This window comes from Labeo rohita, chromosome 3 (assembly GCF_022985175.1).
Source record: "Labeo rohita strain BAU-BD-2019 chromosome 3, IGBB_LRoh.1.0, whole genome shotgun sequence".
NCBI lineage: Eukaryota > Metazoa > Chordata > Actinopteri > Cypriniformes > Cyprinidae > Labeo > Labeo rohita.
In genome coordinates, this window is record NC_066871.1 from 13,979,769 (window position 1) to 14,006,462 (window position 26,694).

A 26,694-nucleotide genomic window follows, 5' to 3' on the forward strand; every position below is an offset into this window, starting at 1 on the left:
GAAGACTTGCATCGCTTCTCTTGTTGCCCTTCAATTTAAAGTAACAACCAAAAGCTGCACAATGTGTCATCGTGTCAGTATTTTATTTTCCGAGTTGTGTTATGGTAAAAATAGCATCAGGTAGCACCAATAGCTCACAGAGTGCAACCATTTCACATAATCGAAATAAAGGGTTTTCTACTACATATTTCAGTAATATTACGTTATATTAAGTCATACAAGTCTTAATACCTGGTGTTGTCATTAAAAATCAATAGACCTAATTTAACTAAAGTTTTAGAGAGTGAAAAGGTCACTAGCATTTCCATGAGCTGGAATGTTGTTTTTCCGTTCCATGTTCTTCCATAGTTTTTTCTAGTAAGTGAAATTAACATTGAAGGGAGGCAGTATGGGAGCCCTGCGGACCCAAAGCTTGTCTTTGAATAGCACGCCAAGAGACTCACATGCACTGCCAATACTCGGTCAAATCTAGTTTAGAACAAAATTATTCATCTTTCTTTGAATTATTTAATATGTCTTCTAAGGGGTGGACATTCAAATGAAAGATACTCAGGTCAGACATCCATAGATCAATATCAGTTGACGAGAGCGTTTAAGTGACGGTAAGTGCTGGTTAAACAGGCTGGCGATTAGAGTAGCAGTAGAGTAAGAAAAAACAGCAACAAACAACTGGTTTGCCTAAAAAGTTCAATCTCAAGTAATATTTTTAATAATGTTTATGATTTTTAATTATTAATTTGTAAATATTTTTAACATAGACACTGTTCAAAAGTTTGGGGTCTGTCAGATTTTGTAATGTTTTTGAAAGAAGTCTCTTATGCTCATCAAGGCTGCATTTGATTAAAAATACAGTAAAAAAAAGTAATATTGGTAAATATTTTTACAATTTAAAATTTATTTTAATTTTTCATTTTTAAGTGTACTTCCTGTGATGACAAAGCTGACATTTTAGCAGTCATTACTCCAGTCTTCAGTGTTACAATCCTTCAGAAATCATTTTTATATGATTTGCTGCTCATAATAGCATCCTTGCTGAATAAAAAAAAATGTTATTGACCCCAAACTTTCGAACAGTACTTTTATATATATATATATATATATATATATATATATATTATAATTGTAGCTATTGTGCTCAATGTGTTTTGATAACTTCACATTTTTGTCTTTGAAAGCTGGTCTGAACTGAAATTAAGTCTTCAGTGCTGATGTTATAATGGATAAATCAGTGGCTCACCTGGCTTCCTCATCTCTGGCTATGAGAAGGCGCATGTGATTGGTTGAGGATGCTGCTCTAAGAATGTCCACCGCTCTGCAATCAAACAATTTCAAACATGAAGTGTTTTAAAAGAGGCTAATATTGCAGGAAGGACTTTTCTGTTAAAAGAGGTAAAAGAGAATAAAAAACACCAAAACATTACAATCATTGAGGGATTTTCAGACTTCATTTTCTCTAAAGCCTTCTACAAACTGCACAATTTTAGCAGTCCTATAAGATCATTGCTGATCACACTGTGCAACATGGATCTAATAAACTTGGGTACGACATGCATGTAAACTGTACAATGATGACACCTATTGACTCATAGGCTACGACGTACATTATTATAGAAGAATAAAACGTCATCATCATTGGTTACATGTCGCATTTTTATTGGCTGGTCAGTAAACGTGGGTCGTGCCAGCAAACACACCATGCGATGACCAGGCTGAATTTCTGACACTGTCAGAAAATGATCGTAGGCTATCTTTGGTTGCAAGACCGTGACAATGGCCATCTTTGAACCTCTCTCACTATACGACACAGGACCACAGATTAGGAGCCACGATCACAGAAATCGCCACGATTGTTTCACGAGGTCAATTTTTCATCTGGGACAGCCAAAAACCGTGCAGTGTGTTTCGGGCTTAAAGTCAATGCAAAAAGGTTACACAACCAGAACAGAAGAGCATGTATGTACAAGGTATGTACCGTTCACTTGTCACGCCAATCAAGCTTTCACCATTCACCTCCAAGATCTGGTCTCCAGGCTGCAGGTTTCCTAGTGAAGCATTAATAAAATAAAAACAAAAAAACATAAAGACCATAAATAAAACCCCCATTAAATGACTTGACAAAAATATTACTATTACATACTACATAGTATTCTTTACATATTATTCTTAATACTTCTTGGCATACTATTATTAAGCAAGCATACATTAAATTAATCAAAGGTGACAGTGAAGACATTTATAATGTTACAAAAGATTTCTATTTTAAATAAATGCTGTTCTTCTAAAACTTTCCATTCATTAAAGAACCCTGAAATAAAATGTCACAGTTTACACAAAAATATTATGCATCACAACTGTTTTCAACACTGAAAATAATAAGAAAAAACATATTAGCATGATTTCTGAAGGATCTTGTGACACTGAAGACTGGCTGATAAAAAAAATCAGCTTGTTTGTGGTTACACTTTAAATTGTAAAAATATTTTGCAATTGTTTCGGTTTTACTATTTTTTTTTCCTACTTCTTTACTTCAGTTCAAAAAGTTAGGGTAGGTTGAAAAACTCATTTTCTCCTTCAACTTCAAAATCGTCACACAACATTTTACCTTTTTTTGTAAGGGGCTTTTGACTTTCTTAGCATGTTCTCTTTGGTCGGTACTTTCGCCTATGTTACGTGTGCGTAATGTGTGAAGTCAAGCTAGAGCAAGATGAGCATTTGTGGTTAAAAAGTATATTAATTTGTATTTTTCTTAGAAAATGACCAATCATTTCACTAGATAAGACCCTTATTCCTCAGCCAGAATTGTGTAGAGCCCCTAGAAGCTGCATTTAAACTGCAATTCGGACCTTCGCCCACCACTGTGGTCCACTATATGGAGAAAAATCCTGGAATGTTTTCCTCCAAAACCTTAATTTCTTTGCGACTGAAGTAAGAAAGACATGAACATCTTGAATGACATGGGGGTTAGTAAATTCTCAGGAAATTTTTATTTGTGAAGTAAACTAATCCTTTAAGAACTAAGAACATAAAGAGCTAATGCTGATAACCTCAATAAATAAATAAAATAGGGCCTAGATATTTTTGTCATGCTAAGGTAATTTCAAGGTGACTGTGCTGTAAACTTCAGTGCTGTTGATTCTGTTGCCTATGACCATAAACTTAATGTTCCTCAACATAATAGTGTCTCACAGCTTTACTACTCAGTGCCATAATTTAGTGACTCCTCATGAGTTTTAGCAAGCTGTAGTAGTAGAAGAGACAGCATGCAGCCCTCAATCTTTTTTATTTCCGCAAGACATATTAATAACATCTCTCTACAATGTAGGTCAGGGTTACGTTTTCTCGACCTCTTCTACCATCACTTCAGAGATATCTTGTCAGAGCAAATCAAATCCGGAAAGGAACAAGCTGTAGAGTCTCAAAGGGGTCACCAATGTCCTACTCACTTCACTTCTGCCAAATATCACCTGTCCCGCGTTCGATTTTACAGTCACCCTGGATTAATTGGCACTTTTAAAAAGCTGTCTCGATTCCCTCAGAATATCTGTCTGCCAGGTACACACCAGCAAGCTTGATTTGTCTTTCCACCAAACCAAAGAAGCTTGCTGACTTCTCTGAATGGTGCGCTGACAGCAATCGTGTGAGCGGGGCTAAAAACAAGCAGAGCCCCCTCAGAGCGCATGCGCCCATATAAGCTCTCATATACCCCGTGCACGGCAGCAGCAGAATGGGAGACAGATTCTAATTCCAGTCCGTCAGGGGCATTAACTCTAAGCACAGGGATGACGCTAAACTCCCCTTCACACGTGAGAGACTTAAGCAGAGGTATACGCACTGAGACAGACAGAAATGTAAACAGCTGCACTGACACAGTTTCCTTTATAAATTTGTGTCTAAAGGTTCAGTTTATGTGGCTATCATACTTCAACAGATTTCTGTGTAAATGTGAAGCTTATGCCACAGTAGATGTTTTGATTGATAATAACAAGATTGTTTCATTTTGTTCATGAATATAATGTGGATCAGAGCAATTTAATTAAACTCACTGGTCAAAGCAGATTTCAACTTCCCATGCTGGATGACTAGACTCACTAGCTATGTTTTGCTGGTAACAAAGTGATTATGATAGTCTGACAGCTAGACCAGCACCAAACCAGCACAAACTAGCCTGGACCAGCATGAAAATTCATACTCGTCTGAGGTCTGAGAGACCATAAATTGATGTTCCAGCATTATTTATGAATTTTAGGAGACCACATGGATAAATGTTAAGGTAAACTGTGATAAAAAATCTGTGAGAAAACTTACCATCACTGGAAGCAAGGCCACCAGGTAAGATCCTCTTCACATAAACGCCATATTCCTCTCCTGTTAGTTCTTTCACACCACCGATCACTTTGATTCCTTGAAAAGAGAGACAAAACATGCTTCACTCAAAGACTTTGTAAAATAGTATTCTTCCATACTTTTATTTAGTTGTTGATATTGCATTTTTCAATCAAATAAATTTAAGCAGAACACATAAATCGCCGTTCCTCACAACAGGACTGCAAAGCCATTTTTGTTGTCAGACGAATGCCACTACAATCTGATCACAGGTGACTGTGAAATGACAGATCTGAATATTCACTGTTGTTTCCTGACAGAACAAACCGTGATTCGTGATCCTTTTCCCATCTAAATAAGAGGAGATCAAGCAGACTTACGATGTTTACCATGAACAATAGACAGCTTTACCTGACGCCTTCTGAAATATATGGGACGTAAACACTAAATGCTGCACCCCAGCTGCTGTAGGTGTGTTTACATTTGTGTCTGATTTCAAGTCCGATATAAGGTCTTAAACAGCTTATGTTCAAATGAGTCTCCCTAAAGTAAGGATTTACAGCTGACTCGGGTCAGTATTCGTTTTAGGTATTACACACATAGGATTTTCAGAGTTTCAGGTATATGCCATGAGGTTTGCATCCCCCTGAGGACATCAAGTGGAGTGAAATGAGTTTATTGGATTTTGGGGGGCCACAGCAACTCTGTAAAGCTCCAAACCTTCATGGTGACAGAATGATCTTCTTCTAGTGATGTACAATCTGTGCTGCACCGAATCGATTACTAAGTAAGTTAAACACACAGGAATCCTGTTTCACTTCATTGAAGTTAAAGGTAATGAGGTTAAAAGTATCCTTAAAGAGGTCATCGGATGCCCATTATCCACAAGCTAGTATGATTGTTTAGGTTCTTAAAGAAAAGTCTATAACATACTTTGGTTAAAATTTCTTAATGGTAGTGTACAACAACACCTTTTTACCTTGTCAAAATCAGCTCTGCACACAGCAACCCCTTTAAATGCTAATGAGCTCTGCTCACCCCGCCCCTCTCTTCTGTGGGCTGATGAGCTGTACTGTTTATTTTAACCACATTTAGCAACAAAACTTTCTAACTAGCACATTATTAAGAAAGGCAATTTGCAAATATGCATTTAAAAACCTTATACTCACTTCTTCTGTAGGTGAAGCTGGAACATGAATGATTCGCACAAACATAAACGCATTTGAGTAGATCAGGAGGCTCACTTCCTTCAAAAGCATAAGTAATCTACTGCGTCTTCAGTGGCTCAGATGTCGGGAGTAAATGGCGACTGCTATGTTCATTATTACATCCAACAACACAACACCTCAATTGCTTAGGAGCCATTCTTGTCTAAGTCCCTGCTCCAGCATTGAAACAATGGCGGACTGTTCACAGCTCACTCAGGGCGGGTCCAAGGTAAGATGGCAATGTAAATCAACTAGCGTGGGAGCGGCCTAGGTCTGTGTGACATCACACAGCCAAGAATCAGAGAATGGCCTGATTTAAAAAAGGGAATATTATTTATAGAGATTAAAATACAACTGGGTGGATTTTTATCATTATAGGGTGGTTGTGTACACACACTGCCAACACATTTATGTTCCAACAACATGTAAAAGTGAATTTTGCATCCAATGACCTCTTTAAAAAAAAGTTTTACGTTGAACAAAATGAACAGTACCTCTGAAATGCATTTTAAAATCACGTGCACTCATGAGATGAAGACCTCAGTCACGTCAGGAGCCTAATAAAATCTCACATAACGCACATGTAGCAGGTCACATCATGAAGCCTGCCATGTTGTGATCACATGACCTGCTAAAAACAATGCACTTTATCTCAGTAACCTCTCTATACTGACAACTATCTCTCACAAAATAAATTAAAGGGATAATTCTCACAAAAATGGAAATTCTGTCATTAATTACTCACCCCCGTGTTGTTTCAAACCCGTTCATCTTCTGAACACAAATTAAGATATTTTTGATGAAATCCGAGAGCCTTCTGACCCTGCATAGACAGCATCGAGGTACTCTCATGAATGCATGTCAACAACGAGAAGAAATTGCTGAATAAAGTCATTATTTTTGTTTTGTTTACGCACAAAAAGTATTTTTGTAGATTCAGAAATTTACAGCTGAAACACTGATGTCACCTGGACTATTTTATCGATTCTTGACCTTGAATGTGGTAGTTGCGTTGCTGTCTATGCAGGGTCAGAAAGCTCTCAGATTTTATCAAAAATATCTTAATTTGTGTTCTGAAGATGAACAAAGGTCTTATGGGTTTGGAATACCTTTAAGTACTATACCTTTAGGCAGGCGAAATGATTGAAGTTACCTTGGCAGAGAAAAACTGGACTTTTCACTCAAAGACCCAAGTATCGTATTCTGATTAAAACTATATGGTCAAAAATTTGTTCAAAATAAGATCAGTAAAATCTAATAAAAAAAACTCATAGTCTACATGCCAATGTGAAAGCATGACAGATCCCTTATTTAATAGAGCAACTGCAAATCAGTGTTATCAGGCCATTATTAGCTGTAACAACAGGAATGAGCTTTGACGCCAACAAAACATGAAAGCTTTTAATGAGATGAGCACCTTTCACACCCATACCTGTGGAAGATTCATTTGCAGGCAGTTCAGAAACATAATACAGGCTGAAAGACCCTTCCCTTGATGGACAGTACAGATGCTTTAGATTGGCTTTTGGTCACACGGTTTAGTCACACTCATGGAATAATAAATATCCTCTTTTTGCTTCAGGCTTATCTGGTATTAATAGACAGACAATGTATTGGCACTAATTGAGTTTTGAGCTGGTATTGCATATTAATAGATTCACTTCAAGATAAATCTTCAGCGTAAAAGCACTTTAATGAGAAGAACTGCAACCCCGGTTTTCCACAAAGGGTGTTCTGTACTAAACTCAAACTCGAAAAAATTTCAAATAAATGCAAAGTAAGGACTGTGTCCTGGAAAAACCCTTGAATGCTTATGACAGTGTCACATTTAAGTCTGTACATGATAGCTCTGCAAATACGTGCTGTTAAATATTTGATTTATCGGTGCTGTTTTTATTCCTGAGTCTGTATTCATGAAAATGTCTCCTAAAACAGAATCTTCTTGTAACACAATGGATTGTTGACTGTGCAAGTTGGGATGTAAGAAGGACAGGTTTAAGAAGCTTAGAGCCGCCTTCAAATAATGTTTTTGATCTATTGTGGAGAGGGAGATCAGGCTACGGAATAAATATAACAAAGACAGCGCAAGACTTGAAAGACTGGAAAACAACCGTACCCTAAACCTATCCCGACGCTTCGCTCCGAGACTCCGCCATACTTCTTATTTCACTTCCCCATGGCCATTAGAGATCAGAGGCGCATGCTGTACAATAAGCCTCATTAAAATCTACTAGAAGATGTGCTGCTCTATACCTTTCAAATGTTTTGAATAATTCTTGGTAACCCTTCAGTCTCAATCCACACACTTCTAAGAGGGAATTTATTAAAATGTGATTTCTAAGATGGTCTGCAAAGATTGAAGACAGAGTGTTCTGATAGAATATCTGATGGAATATCTGGTACAATGAAATCAATATGTTATGAGGCACTTACCTAATCCATTCTCACAGTCTGTAAATTCCATAGAATGCACTGCTCGATCTACTCCATACGGACCCATTAGTGTCCTGCGCAGGACAGAGAAAAATGTTAAAACATGGAAAACCTAGTAACATTGTGAGGTTTGTTAGATTCAGAGAAACCGTTTTATGTGAAATAAACTCTGAAAAATGCTGGTGATTCAATTCATATCTGAATATTGCAAAAAATACACTGTGAGTTTATGTGTGGGGCTAATCTGCTGTATGTGCTGAGCCTGTGGACTGTTATTAGTATCAAGACCAGTTCATTCCAGTGGGGAATCAGTATAAATTATTTAGCTTGAATGTCCTGCTTTGGACAGGCTCCTAAAATGGACTCTGTGTGATTCTGGTTTTTAAGAACTCAGTCACATAACAGTGATTGTGCTTTACTTATGTATTGAAGTCATTAAGTAAAATTAAGTAAGTGAAAACATAACGCAGTTGTAGGAATGATTATTATTATTATGAGGTCTTTGTTTAATAGGCAATATATCAGGACACTGACATTTTTTTTGAGCATTCAGAAAGATTACATTCTTCCATCACAATTCAACCTTTTCTGCAGACTCACTGAATGTCCTTAAAATTGTACTTCAGATTATTTGAACCTAAGACTTTGTCTGAGGCTACAATTCAAGCTAAACATGCATCACAAGAGTTACGTAACAAAGAGTGTCCACTGTCACCAGCACAGCGCCCTCTGAAACAGGCTTTTAAAATAGTAGGGGGTCAGTGGAAATCAAATAAACAAATAAATAAATAATTATTTTTTAAGGCTGTTAAAGTTAACCTGGCAGTTTAGGAGATTAAAAAAATGGCAAATGCAGTCATTTAAATATCATGAATTAAATATGTTTAATACATTTTTTTATTATTATTCAAAAACTGGTCAGAAATCCTGGGAATAATCATGGTTATTTTATTCTAATAAGAAATAAGAATAAAACATATGGGTTTCTAAGATTTCATCAAATGTTCATACATACATTCGAGAATATTTCTGAACCTGGACCACAAAACCAGTCTTAAGTAGAATTTGTAGCAATAGCCAACAATACACTGTATGGGTCAAAATGATCAATTTTTCTTTTATGCCAAATATCATTCGGATATGAAGTAAAGATCATGTTCCATGAAGATATTTTGTAAATTTCCTACTGTAAATATAACAAAACTTAATTTTTGATTAGTAATATGCATTGCTAAGAACTTCATTTGGACAACTTTAAAGCCGATTTTCTCAGTATTTAGTTTTTTGCACCCTCAGATTCCAGAGTTTCAACCCTTTATTCATCTTTTAGATGATCTCAATTTTAAAAAACTGCTCACTGGTGATGTTTTCAATACTTACTGTACAAAACAAATAGATTTGAATTTACGTGAACATCTTAATATTAACACACTTTCACTTTACTGCAAAGTAAATATTTTCCAGAATACCTATATTTTAATGATTTATTTTGGTTTTTAAAGTAACAGATTATTTAATTAAGCAAAAAACATGTTGTGCTAAATATCATGCTTAATATAGTGCTCACTTATGGTCTTTGTACATGAAAAATTTGCAAATTAGTCATCATTTTGGATAGGTTTTTGCCTTCAAAAAAGTTTAAAAACCTCTCAAACAAAAACGCACATAAAGTTTTAATGAATTCCATGCGGTATGTATGAATGGATTTAGTGCGTACGCACAAATACATTATAATCTCCGGGTGATTAGAGCACATTAATAGTACATCCTTTACACTGATGTGAATTCTTCAAAGCATAGCGGGCAAATGAAATCAAATACGCCCTTTCCACACTATAACTACAGTCAATGCAGATTATATATAAACACGAATGAAGTAACCGTCGCTCAGCACATTTTACTCATGTTTACTCCATTCTCTCACCAGTTACATTAGTAAGTCCGCTAGCACGCTTTGTTAGTGACACACCTGAGCATAGGTCAGGCACAACAAAGTACCCAAAAGTCACCAAACCCGTCGGTAGCGGACAAAGTGAAAACGCGCGTTTTGTCAACGCTTCTCTCAAGACAGTTCAAACGCTTATAGCTCACTGGACCTAATGAGCTGAAAAAAACAGACATAATGCAGCTCAACTAGCACAAAATTACAAAGCAAACGTTTTTACCTGCTAATCATGACAGCTCCCTTGTACATGACCGAAAATGTAGGCATTTTGAAGAGATTTTTGCGCATCCAGCGACGAGTACCGTATGCCCATTCCTCTCGTGATCAGCGCCTCGCGGAGGTCCGACACAGCGCGAGCCACATGATTCACTGCTACAGCTCTAATACAGATGATCCTAAACATCACCAACTTTGCCCACAGATTAAATCTTATGCAACAGAAATGAGGGGTTGTGTTTTTATATACATAGATTTTTTGTCATTGTTTAAGAAAGACCGGAACAGGTGGTTCCCAGACAGAAAGTCAAATGTTTACGTTTATGAAGGGACTTTAAAGGCTCAAAGGTGGTGTGATATGCCAAGTGTTGCTGACATTAAGCTATTTCAATCCGAGGGGTCTTTCAAGGACGTCAGGTTGAACTGTAGGCTAGTAAAGAAATTTAGAAAGTCTTTTACATCAGATCAAACCTGATGCGGGAATTAAAACTGACAAGCTGTAATCTCTTGAGTCTTCAAACAAGACACGGGATCTACAAAACAATATCACTGGAAAACATCACGATGAAGCCCACCGTCTACTGAAGAAATAATCACAGATAAAATGTGACACAATACAGTGTAAATAATGTTGTTGGGTAATCTAAAACGTGACCCGTGGTGACATTTAACTGCTTAGTGAAAAATATCATTTAAAGGGGTCGTGACATTGATTTTTTATTATGTTAATATGTTCCTTGAGGTTTACTTATAACGTTAATATATTTTTGCACACACAAAATAAATAAATACATATGTGGAAAAATTATTATTTTCAATGACCTGTTTTAAAGGTGCAGTGTGTAATATTTAGGAGAATTTATTGGCAGAAATGCAATATAACATACAAAACTATGTTTTCAGAGGTGTGTAAAGACCTTACATAATAAGCTGTTATGATTTCATAACCTTAGAACGAGCAATTTATATCTACATACACCGCGGGTCCCCTTACATGGAAGTCGCCATTTAGTGCCGCCATGTTTCTATAGTAGCCCTAAACGGACAAACTTCTACAGAGCGCGTTTCGTCAGTACGTTGTTGTACCGGCATCGTGATCCCATCGCACCCCCTCCTCCCTTTCCCCTCCCGCAAGCCACCGCATCCCAATGCCGTGTTCGGAAAGAAAGTTGTGTTTTAAAGGCAATAAACATTAGATGGAAAAATATATATATTTCATTACTTTCTCTCGCAGTTATATCGTTAAGTAATTATACTGTATATAAATAATGTGCATGGCATAAATAATGTGCATGGCATTGAAACTGATTTCGTATGCACGATCGCATTTCACTTTCACTTTTCATCATGATGTTTCACTGTAGACTTTGTCCGATGCCAATTTGGTAGACGTCGCCCAACCCTACTAACTGTCATACAAAAAATCGAACTAAAGTCAGCGAATAAACCTGAGACAATGATCAATTAGTAACAATAATATTCGCAATAACATATTGGTTTACTGAATAATTAAGTAAATATAATTCTTTGACTCACCTTTGTACAGAAACCTCATCGCTTGATTGGCTACTGTCAGGTGTAACAGACGACGACATTTTTGTCCTGTGTCAGCTTCCGTAGCTTCTGTATGCGTTTCGAAAGGGCGGGGTGAGCGGGGGACTTAGCCGTTGGTTGAAATTCGAATCCTCACTGCTAGATGCCGCTAAAAATTACACACTGCACCTTTAAGGGGCGTGTCCTTGTCAGGAACTGTCATGATTGGCTATCGTCATTGCATAGGAAACGGTATCAATGCTCCGCCCCCTCGCTACGGCATGTGAGTGTTTTGACAACTTGATCAAAATAAAACGGTCATTTCCAGACAAAGCATTATGAAATCATTTACTTACAGTTTATGATGCAGCTGCAGTCAGATCTAGTACCACTTTATCTTTCAACAAATGTTACTTTGTGAACTCTCCATAAGACTATGCCGCATTTACAAAACAAAGTGCTCCTATCAATCCTCAGACACGTTCCGGGATGCCATTAAAAATAAACTATCCACTTGTTCCTTACGCTGGGATCCTTCTGATATCTGTACAAAGATGCGAACGAGCTGTTTAAACCAAATGCATCAAAGCAAACGTTCTTTCACTCCATTTGTCCAACTGACGACAGAGTCAAGCGTGTGGACTATGTCAGAAAGCGAACGCGCATCTGTATCCAGATCCAAGAAAGCGGCAGAGATTGTAATTTCTATTTGCTTTTGACACAACACGACACTCGCATTCAGCATTTCAAAGTGTCAGCTGTTAAGCAACTAAATGCCAGTGGGTGGGGCCTGTGGTGAGAAGATGACTATTTGTCAATGTGTTGCTCTGGAGGCGGTGTTTATGCAGATGTTTGTGCCCAGGTGATGTCACCTTGCACCTCAGATCTAAACAAGCCATTTTTGGAGCTTGATTTGTTAATGAGGAGGACATTTTAAGCTGTGAAACTTGCAGAAGGTTTTAATGGTACATTGACCTCTCATATGCAAATTAGATTTTTCATGTCATGACCCCTTTGATCAGTGGTCTGCAGTGTAGTTCTGACACCACTCACATTTGTAAAAAATTCCTCACATTCTCACTGAAAAAACACCGGAGATCATGTTTCCAGGTGATTTAAAGTTTGATTTTAACTTGACAAAGTGGTGATATATAAGTGTGTGAGTGGTTTACTTACTTTTAAATTAGTCTTCCCATTAATACCGTTATATTGTTTATTCAGATTGATTCAAGAACACGCGTAAACACAAGAGGTGGGATTTATGGCATGACTAGTCATATCCAGTCATATATGACCAGTCATATCCAATCAGGTATTGCCTCCTCTCATGTGACTTTTCCCCATTCATTTTCAATTACCCCCCAACCAAACTCACCGCACACATTATGGGGTCTGTTAAAACTCAATGGGCTCAGGGGAGGCGAGAGAGACGCTTACCAGAAGTAGTTTACCTGCTGGTGTCGCTGTTGGACAGTTTTACTTCAGAAAAGAGTGATTTAATGTCACATTTTGTAATATTTGTGTTGTTTTGTTTTTTCATTATGAAATTTTTTCTCTATCTTTTCTAAATTTTTTGAGGAGATACTGCCTCCCTTTGCCTCCTCGGAGGAAACGCCCCTGCAGCATGACTAAATCAACCTTACACCAAAAAATGTCATTGATAAAAGTCTGATCAGACAGTATAGCATATGTTTACTTTTTACAGTATACTGAAGGATAGTTGTGAATCACACTGCCACTGTAGATATTTCACTGTAGTCATGAAAACTGGAAAAACAGGAAATGCTGATGCTTTGGGGAGAAAACAACATTTGTGCAAAAGCAGAAAACTCTAAATCCTTGTCAACTCAGAAAGACATATTTAATCTCTCGACCATTTCCATTTTTAGCCAGTGTTATTGTCTATGGTCATCCCATGTGAAGCTAGAGTGCTTTCCTCTTGCAGAGCAATCAGATTTATACACACATGCTTGAGGTAAAATTACACAATATCTGGATTACACTGTCCAAATATACTCAGGTTTTTGTATTCTTACAATATCATGTGTAATGTTTTCAAGTCTTGATGTTTAGTGGGCTTAAAGAAAAACATTCTTTGAAATGACTAACTGCATTCATAATGTAATGAAGTGACAACCTGCCTGTTAGAAGAGATTATTGTCATTTAGTGCTCAACAAATAGTGTTGCTTGCGCCCTAGTTAGAGTTAGAGTGACACTTTGCCTTAAATGCATTGTCACCGTGTAACTCCTCAATGTCATTTACCTCGACACATGTCAGGTGACTCAAAGACCACTTTTTATCAGCACCTTGAGCTACAATCAAAAACAAGTCAAACAAATGTACCAAAAGCTGCTTAAGTCTGGGATGCACTAAACGACTTTTAAAATTTGAACAGATTTTCAGCAACTAGCGTCAACCTCTCCAGACTTTAAATTAGGGGAAATGTAGTGTATTACAGCCTTTAGAAGTGTGTTTGATTTACACTGTCAGAACAAAAGTTATAGTTCTGTTGTCGGGGCGGTACCCTAAGGTATAAAGTTAAAAGGTACAAATATGTACTTTTAAAGTGCTTATATGTACCTTTAAGGTACAAATATGCACTTTCAAAGTACTAAAATGTACCTTTAAGGTACTAATATGTACTGTTTAGGGGTAGATAAGGTACATAGATGTACTTTTTCACTTTTGTACCTTAGTGTACCAGCCCAGTGACAGAAATGTACTTTTTTTCTGAGAGTGTAATTTTTTTATGCCTGTTGTAGTTAACAGAATGTCACATTTTGGATAATGTTACCCTGCAAAGTGAAAAAACGTGCATTATTTAATAATGTAAATAATGTATCTGCTACTGCCCACAATCTGTCAAGTCCCTGTGATAATCACAGTGTGACTAGACTAAGCCTTTCTTGTGCCAAACTCACAGGCTGTAATGATGTAATTTGAGGATTAGCTTTTACACACCCGACCATGATAAGCTTTATTTTTAAAATTATAACACTGAACTACACTGACTTAAAACACTCTGTCTGGCTTGCCTTAAAATTCTACTGTAAATCCTCTCATGAGGTTAATATGTCAAGTGTGATTTGCACATTCGCATATCAAGCCATGACTGGCCAGAGTACTTTTGTGCACAATAATCTGCTAGGACAACCTGTCAATCAACCACATGCAGAGCCAGGTCATGGTCCCACGAGACCCTTAGTCCCCCTAATCTCAACCGCCCCTCTTCGCAGACACCTTATCCTATGTTAAACAACGATAGAGTAATTTGGCTAAAATAAGACTAAAATAAAACAAATACTACAAATTCAAAATAGCAAAATGCTGAAATTTTCGAATTGCTGAAATATTTTTACAAATATTTTACTGTGAGGGAGAGATGTAAGTACATCTAAAAAAAATGGTGGCAGGACCTTAAAGGAGAAGTCCACTTCCAGAGCAACAATTCACAAATAATTTACTCACCCCCTTGTCATCCAAGATGTTCGTGTCTTTCTGTCATGGACTTCATTGGTGCCCTGATTTTAAACTTCCAAAATGTAATTTAAATACAGCTTCGAAGGGGTCTAAATGATCTCAGCCGAGGAAGAAGGGTCTTATATAGCGAAACAATTTTTTTCATTTTTTTTCTGAAAATAATTTTTTTTTATACTTTTAAAGCACAAAAGTTTGTGTAGCACAGGCTTTGGGATGCACGTTCACGACGCTACATACTATTGAATCACGTCGAAAAGTCATGCGGAACGTAGGCGGAACTACAGACCCAGTGTTTACAAAGCGAATGCGCAAAGACTAAGAAAGTGCAAGTAAGTTTGTCAACGCTGGTTACAAACAAAAAGGTACAACAATGTCCTCCTCTCAAGTTGTAGGAGAAAATAAGGTGGAGTTTTTCACTATACTCAGTACACAGACGATGTGTACTGACGTGATCACAGACGTGATTTGTACTAGTGATGGGAAGTTTGGATCATTTTACCGACTCAAACCCTTGAGTCTCGTTCAGCAATATGAACAAATCTTTTTTCGAGTCATTTCGTTCATTTTAGCAAAATATAATTAAAATGTTACGCGTTACTTCCCTAACACATCTACTGCTTACACAAACGTTGATCACACTACAAACAAGACAAAACTATAATGCTATAAGAAACAGAAAAGATGAACTCATTGTTTACCTGGGTCTTTAGTCTATGATTAGCTCACCTCACCTCTTATCTGACAAGTTTTCAGGTTTGAGTGACAGCCCCATAAGATGAACGAAAGACTCAAAAAACCCGAAAACTCGAAACAGCTGAATTAATTCCAGTACAGAACCTAATAGGATGTTGCGCATGCAACGAATCACTCCCCGAGATGACTCGTTCTTCCCGAGTCACATTAAAGATTTGTTCAAAATGAAAGAATCGTTCAAGAACGACCCATCACTAATTCATAGCATCGTGGATGCACATCCTAGAGCCTGTGCTACACAAGATTTTGCGCTTAAAAAGTATACAAATTTTTATTTTTTGAAAAAAATAACATATCGTTTTGCTAGATAAGACCCTTCTTCCTCGGCTGGGATCGTTTGAGCTCTTTGAAGCTGCATTTAAACTACATTTTGGGAGTTCAAAATCAGGGCACCAATAAAGTCAATTATATGGAGAAAAATCCTGAAATGCTTTCCTCAAAAACCATAATTTCTTTACGACTGAAGACAGAAAGACATGAACATCTTGGATAACAAGGGGGTGAGTAAATTATTTGTAAACTGTTGTTCTGGAAGTGGACTTCTCTTTTAAAAGGATTGTTCTATCATAACAACTCTGACAATTTTAGCATGGCAGTGGATATGACAACGTTAATGTATTTGGTCATGGCGGAATAGATCTACTATGCTCCTGAATTGCTGCTGCTGTTGGTTGCTACTGCAAGATCTATACAGGTGGAGCTGGGGATGTGGAGGGTTTCAGAGTACAAATGCTGTAGTGAATGCTAACCAGCCATTTAAATATCATCATTTTGCGTTAACGACCCATTATTCTGCGCCATCTAGAGTTTCATGGCAGAACTTGGCATTTCAGCCAAAAATGTTTTTTTAAATATATATCTCATCTTTATGTCGTTCAAAAACTGTATGACTTTCGTTCATTTGTGGAACAAAAAAGAAATGTTTTTTGGTTTGTAACTGTTTGGTTAAATTATCTTCTTTTGCATTCCACAACAGTTTGGAGTGACATGAGGGTGAGTAAATGATGTCAGAATTAAAATTTTTGGGTGAACTATCCCTTTAAGATGTCATATCTATTTACCACAGCTTTGTTTTTATTTGTTTATTTTCAGTAAAAGTAACCAATATAAGCTGAAAATGATATTCAAATTCAAAGTGCCAGACATCTTCAGACTCCATCTATGTCTTATTCACACTCCAAAAATTTAATTCATGTAATTTGTGATGTTATTTTAAAGGACAACCAGGACGTAGCATCATCCTGATTGCTTCAACAAAAAGCCAGTGGGATTTTTCATTGGCTTTTTGTGACCAACAAAAGTTTATAATTCTTATACTTTTTGTACATCTAGATAATCTTAAAACATTTATGAATTTTGAAGCATATATACAATTGCCAGACATATGAAGTTTCCAATAAGTTATAAATGAACTACACCACATGACATAGTCACATGACTTAACTGTCACCACCATTTAGCTTCCGACAACTCTTTAAGTTGTATTTAAACTCTGCAATTTAGACCGCAATTACAAACACAAAGAGGCTGTGAAAGTGGACTAGTGAGTAGATGAGTTTTCCTGTTCGGAATGATGATGTTTAATGTCCCAACAACCTCTGTAGTCCCATTCAGACACTTGTTAGTAACAGCCTTTTTCAAGACACATAAAAGCTTAAAAAAAAATCACTAGTGGGGTATTAACGATGTGCCATGTATTGATGTATTATGTTGTAGAATAAAATGTAAAAACAAAACAGGCATTTAACCAACAACCCATTAAAAAACCCACTTCAGGATGATGGAACTGGATGTTGAAAAATGCTGATTCATTTCTGGGTTTTAGGCAAAGCAGTTGACCTCTATGATATAAATTTTGTACCCTAACCCTGTGCTGATGATGGGGCGTGGAGAAAGAGTGCTGTGATGACAGAAATATAACTTTTCATCTCATTTGCTCTAAAAAGGCAGACTGTTCGTACATTTATAAAGCCTGATACTAAAAGTCTATAAATAGTCTTTGAGGGCAGCTTCTGTGATACAGGAGACAGCTGTTCTTTATTCAAGAATCTGCCATGCCCGAGAATGGCAGAATGGTAAAGCTCAGGCAGAATGGCAGATATTTAGCACTGGAAGGCTTAGCATAAGACTATGTGCTAGAAGAGACAATTTGAGATGAACTATTCAAATGTCCTAGAGAACATCCTGAATAATCCTACATTATAATAAAAATAAACCAAAATTACTAGTTACTCATGTATAAACACCACACACTCACACAGCCTGTCAGACATTTGCATTACTTACAGCAACATGCTGTAACATGTTTGATAAAATAAAATATAAATCCGTTAATCAAAGGGGGAAAAAATGAGTAGAAGTAAGAATGTTCATATATGTTGAAGTTGCAGAACTTACATTGTGCTGTAGGTTTTTTCATTAATTCTTTGGATAAAGGGAACTATTAAATAAATAAATGATTAAATGTACTGGTATCTTAAAATTTCATAAATTCTTGCTCCAAAGTATCATATATCTCACTACTCAAGAATCTCAGAAAGACATCAGCCCTTCAACCCTCTTAAATTGCTGAAGCTGTAAATCCTGTGAATGATGATTCATGACAGGTTGTCTGTCCATGTGATTTCTCATGATGCAGAGAATGAGTTCATATGGGTTGTATATCTATATCATGTATTTACTGGCATAGAGTGAGTTTTTAATGTGATTAATTCGAAGTGTTGACTATGGAGGATTTAGTGTGTATAAAGTTTAGTCTTATCTGAAATAGATGTCTTACGGGTAAAAAGACTGTTCTCTGTCTTTAGTTTGTTCAGATCAGAACTTGTAGTAACCGTAAAACAAATATACAGAGATTATCCACAGGGATTATATTGCACATACATACATATACGGGTGGATGAAATTTAACAAGTGAAAATCATATGCTTGTTTTAGGCTTAATTGATGATGGTTGGCATTAAAATCTTTGGCAAATGCATAAATGTGTATAGAGTGTTTTCACGACACATCATCAGTCGGCCATATTAACAGCACTGAATGTAAACAATGTCACTGAACCAAACAAAACTCGCATATTTTTCTGATTATTGCTGCTGAAAATGATCAGTTATTGTCATGTTTTGAGCTGTACTTATCGGTTGGGCCGGGAAAAACATTTGGAGTACTACAGACTGCCAAAGGTTATAACAAATCAAGAAGAAGAGTGCAAAAAAGGAACAAAGGTCTGAGGAACAAAAGGTGTTTGTGATTGGCCAAAATTAAACAGGATTTTCAGGGCAAGAATCATGTTTGTTCTTATCATTTCCAGTCAGGTAGGTTAAATATTAGGCTAATATTTTAATTAATACTGCTCGTACGTATCTGTACCACCTATTAACGTTAGTTTATTAAAGGAGAAGGTCACTTCCAGAACAAAAATTTACAGATAATTTATCCCCTTGTCATCCAAGATGTTCATGTCTTTCTTTCTTCAGTCAATAAGAAATAAAGGTTCTTGAGGAAAACATTCCTGAATTTTTCTCTGTTTAGTGGACTTCAATGGTGCTCCCAAGTTTGAACTTCCAAACTGCAGTTTAAATGCAGCTTCAAATATCTCTAAACGATCCCAGCTGAGGAAGAAGGGTCTTATTTAGTGAAACAATCGGTCATTTTATAAACAAATTGACAATTTATTTACTTTTTAACCTCAAACGCTCGTCTTGTCTCGTCTCTGCGATGCGCAATACAGTTAGGGTATGTTGAAAAACTCCCGTCTCATTTTCTTCTTCAACGTCAAAATCATCCTACATCGCTGTTTTACCTATTTGTGTAAAGGGCATTTGACTTTCTCTGCATGTTCGATTTTGAAGTTGGAGAAGAAAATGAGATTTTCAACATACCCTAAGTGCATTGACTGTATTTAACCGGAAAAAAAAGTTCACGCAGACTTAGACAAGACAAGCTTTTGAGGTTAAAAAGTATATAAATTGTCAGTTTGTTTTGAAAATGACAGATTGTTTCACTAGGTAGGACCCCTTTTCCTTGGCTGGGATCATTTAGAGCCATTTGAAGCTGCATTTAAACTACATTTTTGAAGTTCAAACTTGGGAACATCATTGAAGTCCATTATACAGAGAAAAATTCAGGAATGTTTTCCTCAAAAAAACATAATTTGTTATTGACTTAAGAAAGAAAGACATGAACATCTTGGTTGACAAGGGGGTAAGTAAATTATCTGTAAATATTTGTTCTGGAAGTGGACTTCTCCTTTAAAATATTGCGCCCTTTCCTGCTTACTAAGTCCTTCTCTATATTTAGCAGCTTCCACACATTTTTTCTGTGGTTTAGACAGCATAAATTAGCAGAACAACATATTCAGTAGTACATTAACTGCGCAATCCATCCACAACGTATGTGCGAACCCTTTATTAAAGTGTAAGAAATTTCTACAGCAATTAATTCATTTTTTTGATTTAGTATGTTTATTTCAATGCTTTTTAAAAAATGTACAATTTCTAAGTAGTCTCCCAAATAATTTCAAAACTGCATGCTGAATCATTTGAATAATATATATGAAATCTGCCATCTTTGCTCAATGGCACTTGGTTCTAAGCAACGACCTTTGAGCCAATCACCTGAGCTGTAAAGGCCATGTGACTAATATCGCTGGAGGGAAACTGATGTCATTGATTGATTAATGACAGCACAAAAACACACACAGCCTCAAAATCATGAGTTGTGAAATGAAAGACATCAGACAGGGAGCAATATAAATCCATTTCACACTTTCAAGAGCCCTCAAAAGGCATACATAATATAAAACATAATACAATATTTTGTCAGAAGTCATGCCTACTTTTGAATTAATTAGAAACATGTTACCAATTTACGTCCTATTTACCTTATATTCTTCAAATTTATCCACAGCTTTGCTAATATCAGGGGTTTTTTTTAGAATTTAGTTATTAAATACTAATTTGTTTAAGTCTGAATTTTTTTTTAGTCTGAAAAATATATTTACAAAGTTTAAACAACAAATTATAAATTTATAAGTCATGTCAACCAAAATATGTATGCACGTATAAGCGTTTCTGAATGCAAATCCACGCACACACCTAACGGATACTATTCCTTTTCCTTCCAGCAGCCATGGCAACTACCCATTGCATCAGAACTTTAATCACCAAATCTGCACAGTGGGTTGTTATCAGATTATCGGATAATCCTGTCCACATTGAGAAATCATAACAGCGGAGAGGTGGAGACGCACTATGTCAGTTTTTGGCCAGTCCTGCTTCTTGTTTTTCATCGAGGAAAAGCTCAGTAAACGTGCCACCCATTGCAGTAATGAAGAATGGGAAATGAGGGTGACAGCTTTACTCAGGTGCCAAGTTTCCATGCTGGACCACCGAGTGTGGTGAAATGGGTTAATCTGAAACAGTCTGACAGGCCAGTCTGACCTGTTTACTAACTGCTGCATTCTGGGCCCATGACTGCCCTCCATAGGTAACAAACAGAAACGCATCCCAGGAAATGTCACAGCGTATCATCCACTTTTAATCACGCTTTGATGCTGTCAGCATAAAACAACACTGAATGGGATGAACAATCACGAAGGGATTGGTGGAATTGTTTTTCTCATATCACGGAAGGACTGAGATCGTAATATAATGAGATGGGTTTGGACAAACAGGTCTATTAATGGTCTAATTTTTGCTGAAATCAAAGAAGTGAAAAAAACACATTATATTTTAAACTGACCAAAATACGATTCTTTAATGACAATAAAGATGCATGAACTGTGGATATTTTTTCTGGTAATTAGATACATAACACTAAAGCCTTGTTCCACGGGCAGGTCAACTAATGTAAAAACATGCCTTTTTAATGAATGTATAAAAACAATGTCGCAAAAGCAGAGAAATCAATGAATCACAACAAAGCTGACACAACAAACCGGTTAACAAGACCTCATTATTAGGCAAGACCGAAACTAATAAGGCTGAGGGAAAAAAAGCTAAGTCAGCAAAAAAATGATGTTGATTCATTCATAATGGTTACTTCCGAAAAATCAATAAAAAACACCATGCAGATAAAGATTTATTAGTGTTATTACAGTATAAACAAGACTTTAAAATGATGTCTTAAAAATATATAATTTTGTGTTCCAACTGACTGTCTCTGTTCTAAAAAAAAAAGGGGGGGGTGTTGCATGCAACACAAATGTTACTGTTGATTCTGCTCTATATGCATTTAATAAAATCTTGAGTATGTTATAATGCCCGACTTCTATCTTCATTCATTTATACATTACTGTCACAGGAACATAGAGTGCTATACACTGTTAAACAAAAACAATATACAATATATATTAAAAAAAAACCTAAAAAATAATTTTTGTGAAGTTGAAAATAAAGCAGATCACTGGAGTACGTTTTACAAGAAAATACTATTTAACTTAATTCCATGTTCTGTTACTTGACATGTCTTTGTAATTATTTGTGCAATTTACTAGAAATTTCTGAGTGAAAATTGTTTCAAAGATATTTTTTTCAGTGATAATGCTGTCAATTTACTCCGCAGATACTGACGTAAGAGTCACATACTCTGTATTGGATTTTGCAGATACCTATAACTAGGTTGGACCACACTGGCCGATACCGATTAATCGACCGATAGTTTTTAAAATGGATACTGAACAGAAAATAAATAGTGCTCTACTATTTAAAAAAAAAAAGTAGCCTACTGAACCACACTTTGTAAATGAATAAAAATATTAATAATAATTATATATTGATCACTACAGTTAATTCACTGTTCATTAATGTTAACAAAAGCAACTAAAAATGTTAAAATATATCAGTAAATGCTGAAATTAACACACTCTAACAAGTAACAATACTTCTATTCTACAGCTTTTATCAATCTTAATGTTACAAATGCACTCATATTGTAAAGTGTAACCATTACATCAACAATCAAGCTAAAGATGGCCATCTTTAAATATCTACACAAAGGCCACAGTATTGAAATTGCATACATATGGATATTGTGTACTTTCACAATTTAACTGCTTCTATTCTATAAAATTTGTGGTTATCTAATCAAAATATAAAAATATGTTAGTCACACAACGGGCAAAAGTTCTAGAAGAACTCGCAGCTATCGGGTATCACACACACTGGACGCGTCGTGTTCAATTCAAGCGGCGGACTACAAGACTTTAATTGATCACCAAACGGGCAAAAGTATACTGCTGTCCTTTCTCCACTAATGCAGCATTTCCGCCACTAGAGGCCACTCTCCTGACTATCCAAATTACTTTTCCCCGCAGTTATTTGTAAAAAATTTTTGTCTGGCTTCCAGTCTCATCCACTTTCTAGCTATTTTTAGCTGCACAAAAAGCTCGTTTTGCTGCTTGATATTGCAAACTGGCATGTCTTACAATATTATTTTAATGTATTATTTTAATTATGAACACACTGGTTTGTAGTGCAAACTGTTTTAACCGTTTACTGCACTTCGATATTCTTCTCGTTATTTCCCTATGGCTGGTGGATAGGGACTGCTGTATAATGACGACCTTCTCAGCAGCTTCAGCAACGGACCCAACCCAGAAAAAACTATCGGCATGGATTTTTGCCGATAACCGATAGTTCTGCCAATCAACTATCGGTGCCGATTAATTGGCAAAACCGATACATCAGTCGACCTGAAGTAGAGGGAGCCATTTCTTGCAAAACTTTAAGATTTAAAACTTCTACACTGGGTTTGAGATGTATGCTGCAAAAATGATATGGACAAACCTGTAGCATGATGCTGTACACATGTAACATTAGTTTATATTTGTTTCAAATTAGTCAAAGCCAAAAAAAATGCAAGAATTTTCCTAGTGCAACATCAGCGTAAATGCAATGTTCAGAGCACAAGAACACAATGCCCTGTTTGTGAAACACTATATGCACTGATTCATAAAGGTAAAGCAAAGTCACTTTTTGTCAAGTCATTATTAAAAATGTTAATTTCTTATGCTATTTGTAGTATAAAAATCACAGGTGTGTGAGGTTGAGGTGACTACAGCATCACTCAAACACTAACTTTAAGCGATGAAGGTGATAAAAATTGACAGTGGTCAGTGAAAAAGATATCTTTTGTAATTTTGCTAGCAGAAGATTTAGTGTTCATTTTAGTGCCCATTAAAAGAGACTTAATAACAACAACGGCCTAACTAAACAGGGTCTTGGGGCATATGGCACCAGCCTTAAACATGAGAGACAGATTTACTTGCACAAGAAATTATGCAGCTTTATAATATCATACAGATTGTATTATATGTGTTAAATTTAGAATTTTTTTTTTTTTTTCCAAAAACAACATGCTTTTGATTAAAATCTGTTCAGCCAAGCCCTACAGCCTCACAGTGCTGACTGAAATCAAATTATTTCAATCGGTTGAAGAAGTTTAGCTGTGTCCAGACATGTGCATTTGTAAACTGAGCAAATATCCACCATTCCAGCGAGCTGCTTTGATGTCCTCACTGTCACTTCGGGTCATGGGACGACAACACTTCTCTAAGTCTCCTACTCTTCCCAATAGCCTATTCAAGTCCCGGTCACCGAACTCTAAATTTAGCACGTCACCGGGCAGACTCATTCTCAGGTAGACACGCTGTTAGCTATTCTTATCTTTTCAAGCTATATAAATGTCCCATCAGTAAAATATTCAAAAATGCTCATAGAAATGCTTGTCAATCACATGGAATCATTGACTTCGATATGAACTTGAGGGCTGCTGGCAACCATAAACTATGTTAAAAACGCTTGTGACAGATTGCCTGTTCACCTTACTTAACATCTACATTTGAGTAATGCTTTTAGATGTAAACAAACAAAAAAAAAAACAGAACTCAGAACAAAAAAAACTCAAACTTAGTCATACTGTACTTAAAACAGTCTAAAATGAGGACTTTCAAACTAGGGGTGCACAAGGGGGGTGCTTGGGGATCTACAGAAAATTAAAATTTTATTTAATGTAATTTTAGGGCATTCAAAATTATTTTGGTAACTTAAGATTTTGATGAAACGTTTAATACATTAGCAGAATGGATTGTTTGTGCTTTCGAAAACTGGTTTATATCTTTTAATTAAATCCATTTTTGAAACTGTACAAAATACACAAAGTAAATATTTTCCAGATATTACACTCTTTAAAATAAAAGTGCTTCACGATGTCATAGAAGAACCTTTTTTGTTTAAATGGTTCCATAAAGAACCTTTAACATCTGAAGAACCTTTCGTTTTCACAAAATGTTCTTTGTGGCGAAAGAAGGTTCTTCAGATTATAAAAAGGTAAGAAAGAGATGGTTCTTTAAAGAACCTTTGACTGAATGATTCTTTGTGGAACCAAAAATGGTTCTTCTATGGCATCGCTGTGAAGAACCTTTTAAAGCACCTTTATTTTTAAGAGTGTATTTTAATCATTTCTTTAACACACTGACAAAATCATTTTTTTAGGAAAACAACATATTGACTATATTATACCAGGTTTAATACTTTAATCAAATGAGCTTTCAGAACAAATACGTGTTTATGGAAACATAATTAGGCTATGATTTTATATAATAGGCGGGGGTTATCTTGTCTATTCATCTGAATCATCATATTTGGGTTTCTTGGTATCAAAAATTCACTGGTGTAAGAGAATATAAGGATACGTATAATTCATATATATACCTAAAGGCTCTATATAAACGCAACATGAGAACAAACATTGTTTTCTGGTCAGTTGTACTTTTTGTTGAATAACTACAGGCTATTACAGACATTGCGTGCGAACTTGGTGCCTCAGTTTTTGAAGCGACTTTCTTTTGTTTATCATTTCTCAAAAATTGCCAACTGCCACAAAAAAACAGACAATGTGTCTGAAAAAGCTCACGGATACCTGTTCTCTGTGGAATAACAGGACCTCGACGTTAATAACGTTATGTGAACAGTACTGTATGTACTCCATGCTTTTCATTAATAACGCATCATCTTCACTTGTTACACATACAGTTTGAGACTTTATATAAATACTACATTTCACAGTTTCGTTACAATGCCTGAAATAACAAAGAAAAATGAAACGGACGGCATGCACAACTCTACAAGCATAGTCAATTCTTACCAGTAAATGAGCGAAAGTCCATCAAAACGCTCGAGCTCTCTTCCCCGGGGGTTCAGATAGGACATTGCATCCAACAGAAACGTGAAGGTTAAAAATAGTCTGCTCTGGAAACGGAATTAAATGCTGCCTCCAAATATTACCACCAGACACATCACCGTGATTTCATGTCATGCTCGTGGTTTGCAGCCTCGCTCAGGAGTCAGTGTTCATTCAGCATTAAATCAATGATACAGCAACTGCCAGGCGAGGGAGAGACTCAACTATGCCAGTTTCTAATCTGTAAGACACGTGGTTTTCATGCTGACCTGGCCGTCTGTTAGACAAAATCTACATCTTGTCGACAGCCCTCTGGTCACATTACTTTGACTTCTCTTTGGTACCAGGTAATGTCTGTACAGCCTACACATACAGTATGTATAGGCTGAGATGTGTAAGCATCAGAATCACTGACTGCCTCTCAAAACCTATGAGCAGTCTAACTAGAGAGCATTTTGGGGCATCCTAGGTGTGCTGCTGAGATGGGTAACTACATTTTGATTGATATACAGAAACAATTATTGTTTGTATAACTGCATGTGGAGTCATGCTGAGGTGAAGCATATGACCGTTCAGCTTCAGGTAACTGAGATTAATCGTGCGGCTTTTGACCTGTCCT

General features: G+C 36.3%; 1 protein-coding gene across 3 annotated transcripts in view; it reads right to left on the reverse strand.

The window, feature by feature from the left end:
• The window catches only part of si:dkeyp-72e1.9 (syntaxin-binding protein 4), a 57,655-nt gene extending 31,362 nt beyond the window's left edge, over positions 1 to 26,293 (reverse strand). For 2 of the 3 annotated variants that reach the window (XM_051106006.1, XM_051106004.1), the window contains exons 1-5: positions 10,130 to 10,415; positions 7,965 to 8,038; positions 4,306 to 4,401; positions 1,973 to 2,042; positions 1,238 to 1,312 (exon numbers count right to left, since the gene is read on the reverse strand). In XM_051106006.1, the coding sequence (XP_050961963.1) occupies positions 1,238 to 1,312; positions 1,973 to 2,042; positions 4,306 to 4,401; positions 7,965 to 8,038; positions 10,130 to 10,197 (383 nt within the window). In that variant the 5' untranslated portion in view covers positions 10,198 to 10,415. Of the gene's footprint in view, positions 1 to 1,237; positions 1,313 to 1,972; positions 2,043 to 4,305; positions 4,402 to 7,964; positions 8,039 to 10,129; positions 10,416 to 26,039 lie in introns of those variants that run through there. The other variant, XM_051106005.1, reaches the window with a different exon arrangement.
• Positions 26,294 to 26,694: the final 401 nt, after the last annotated feature.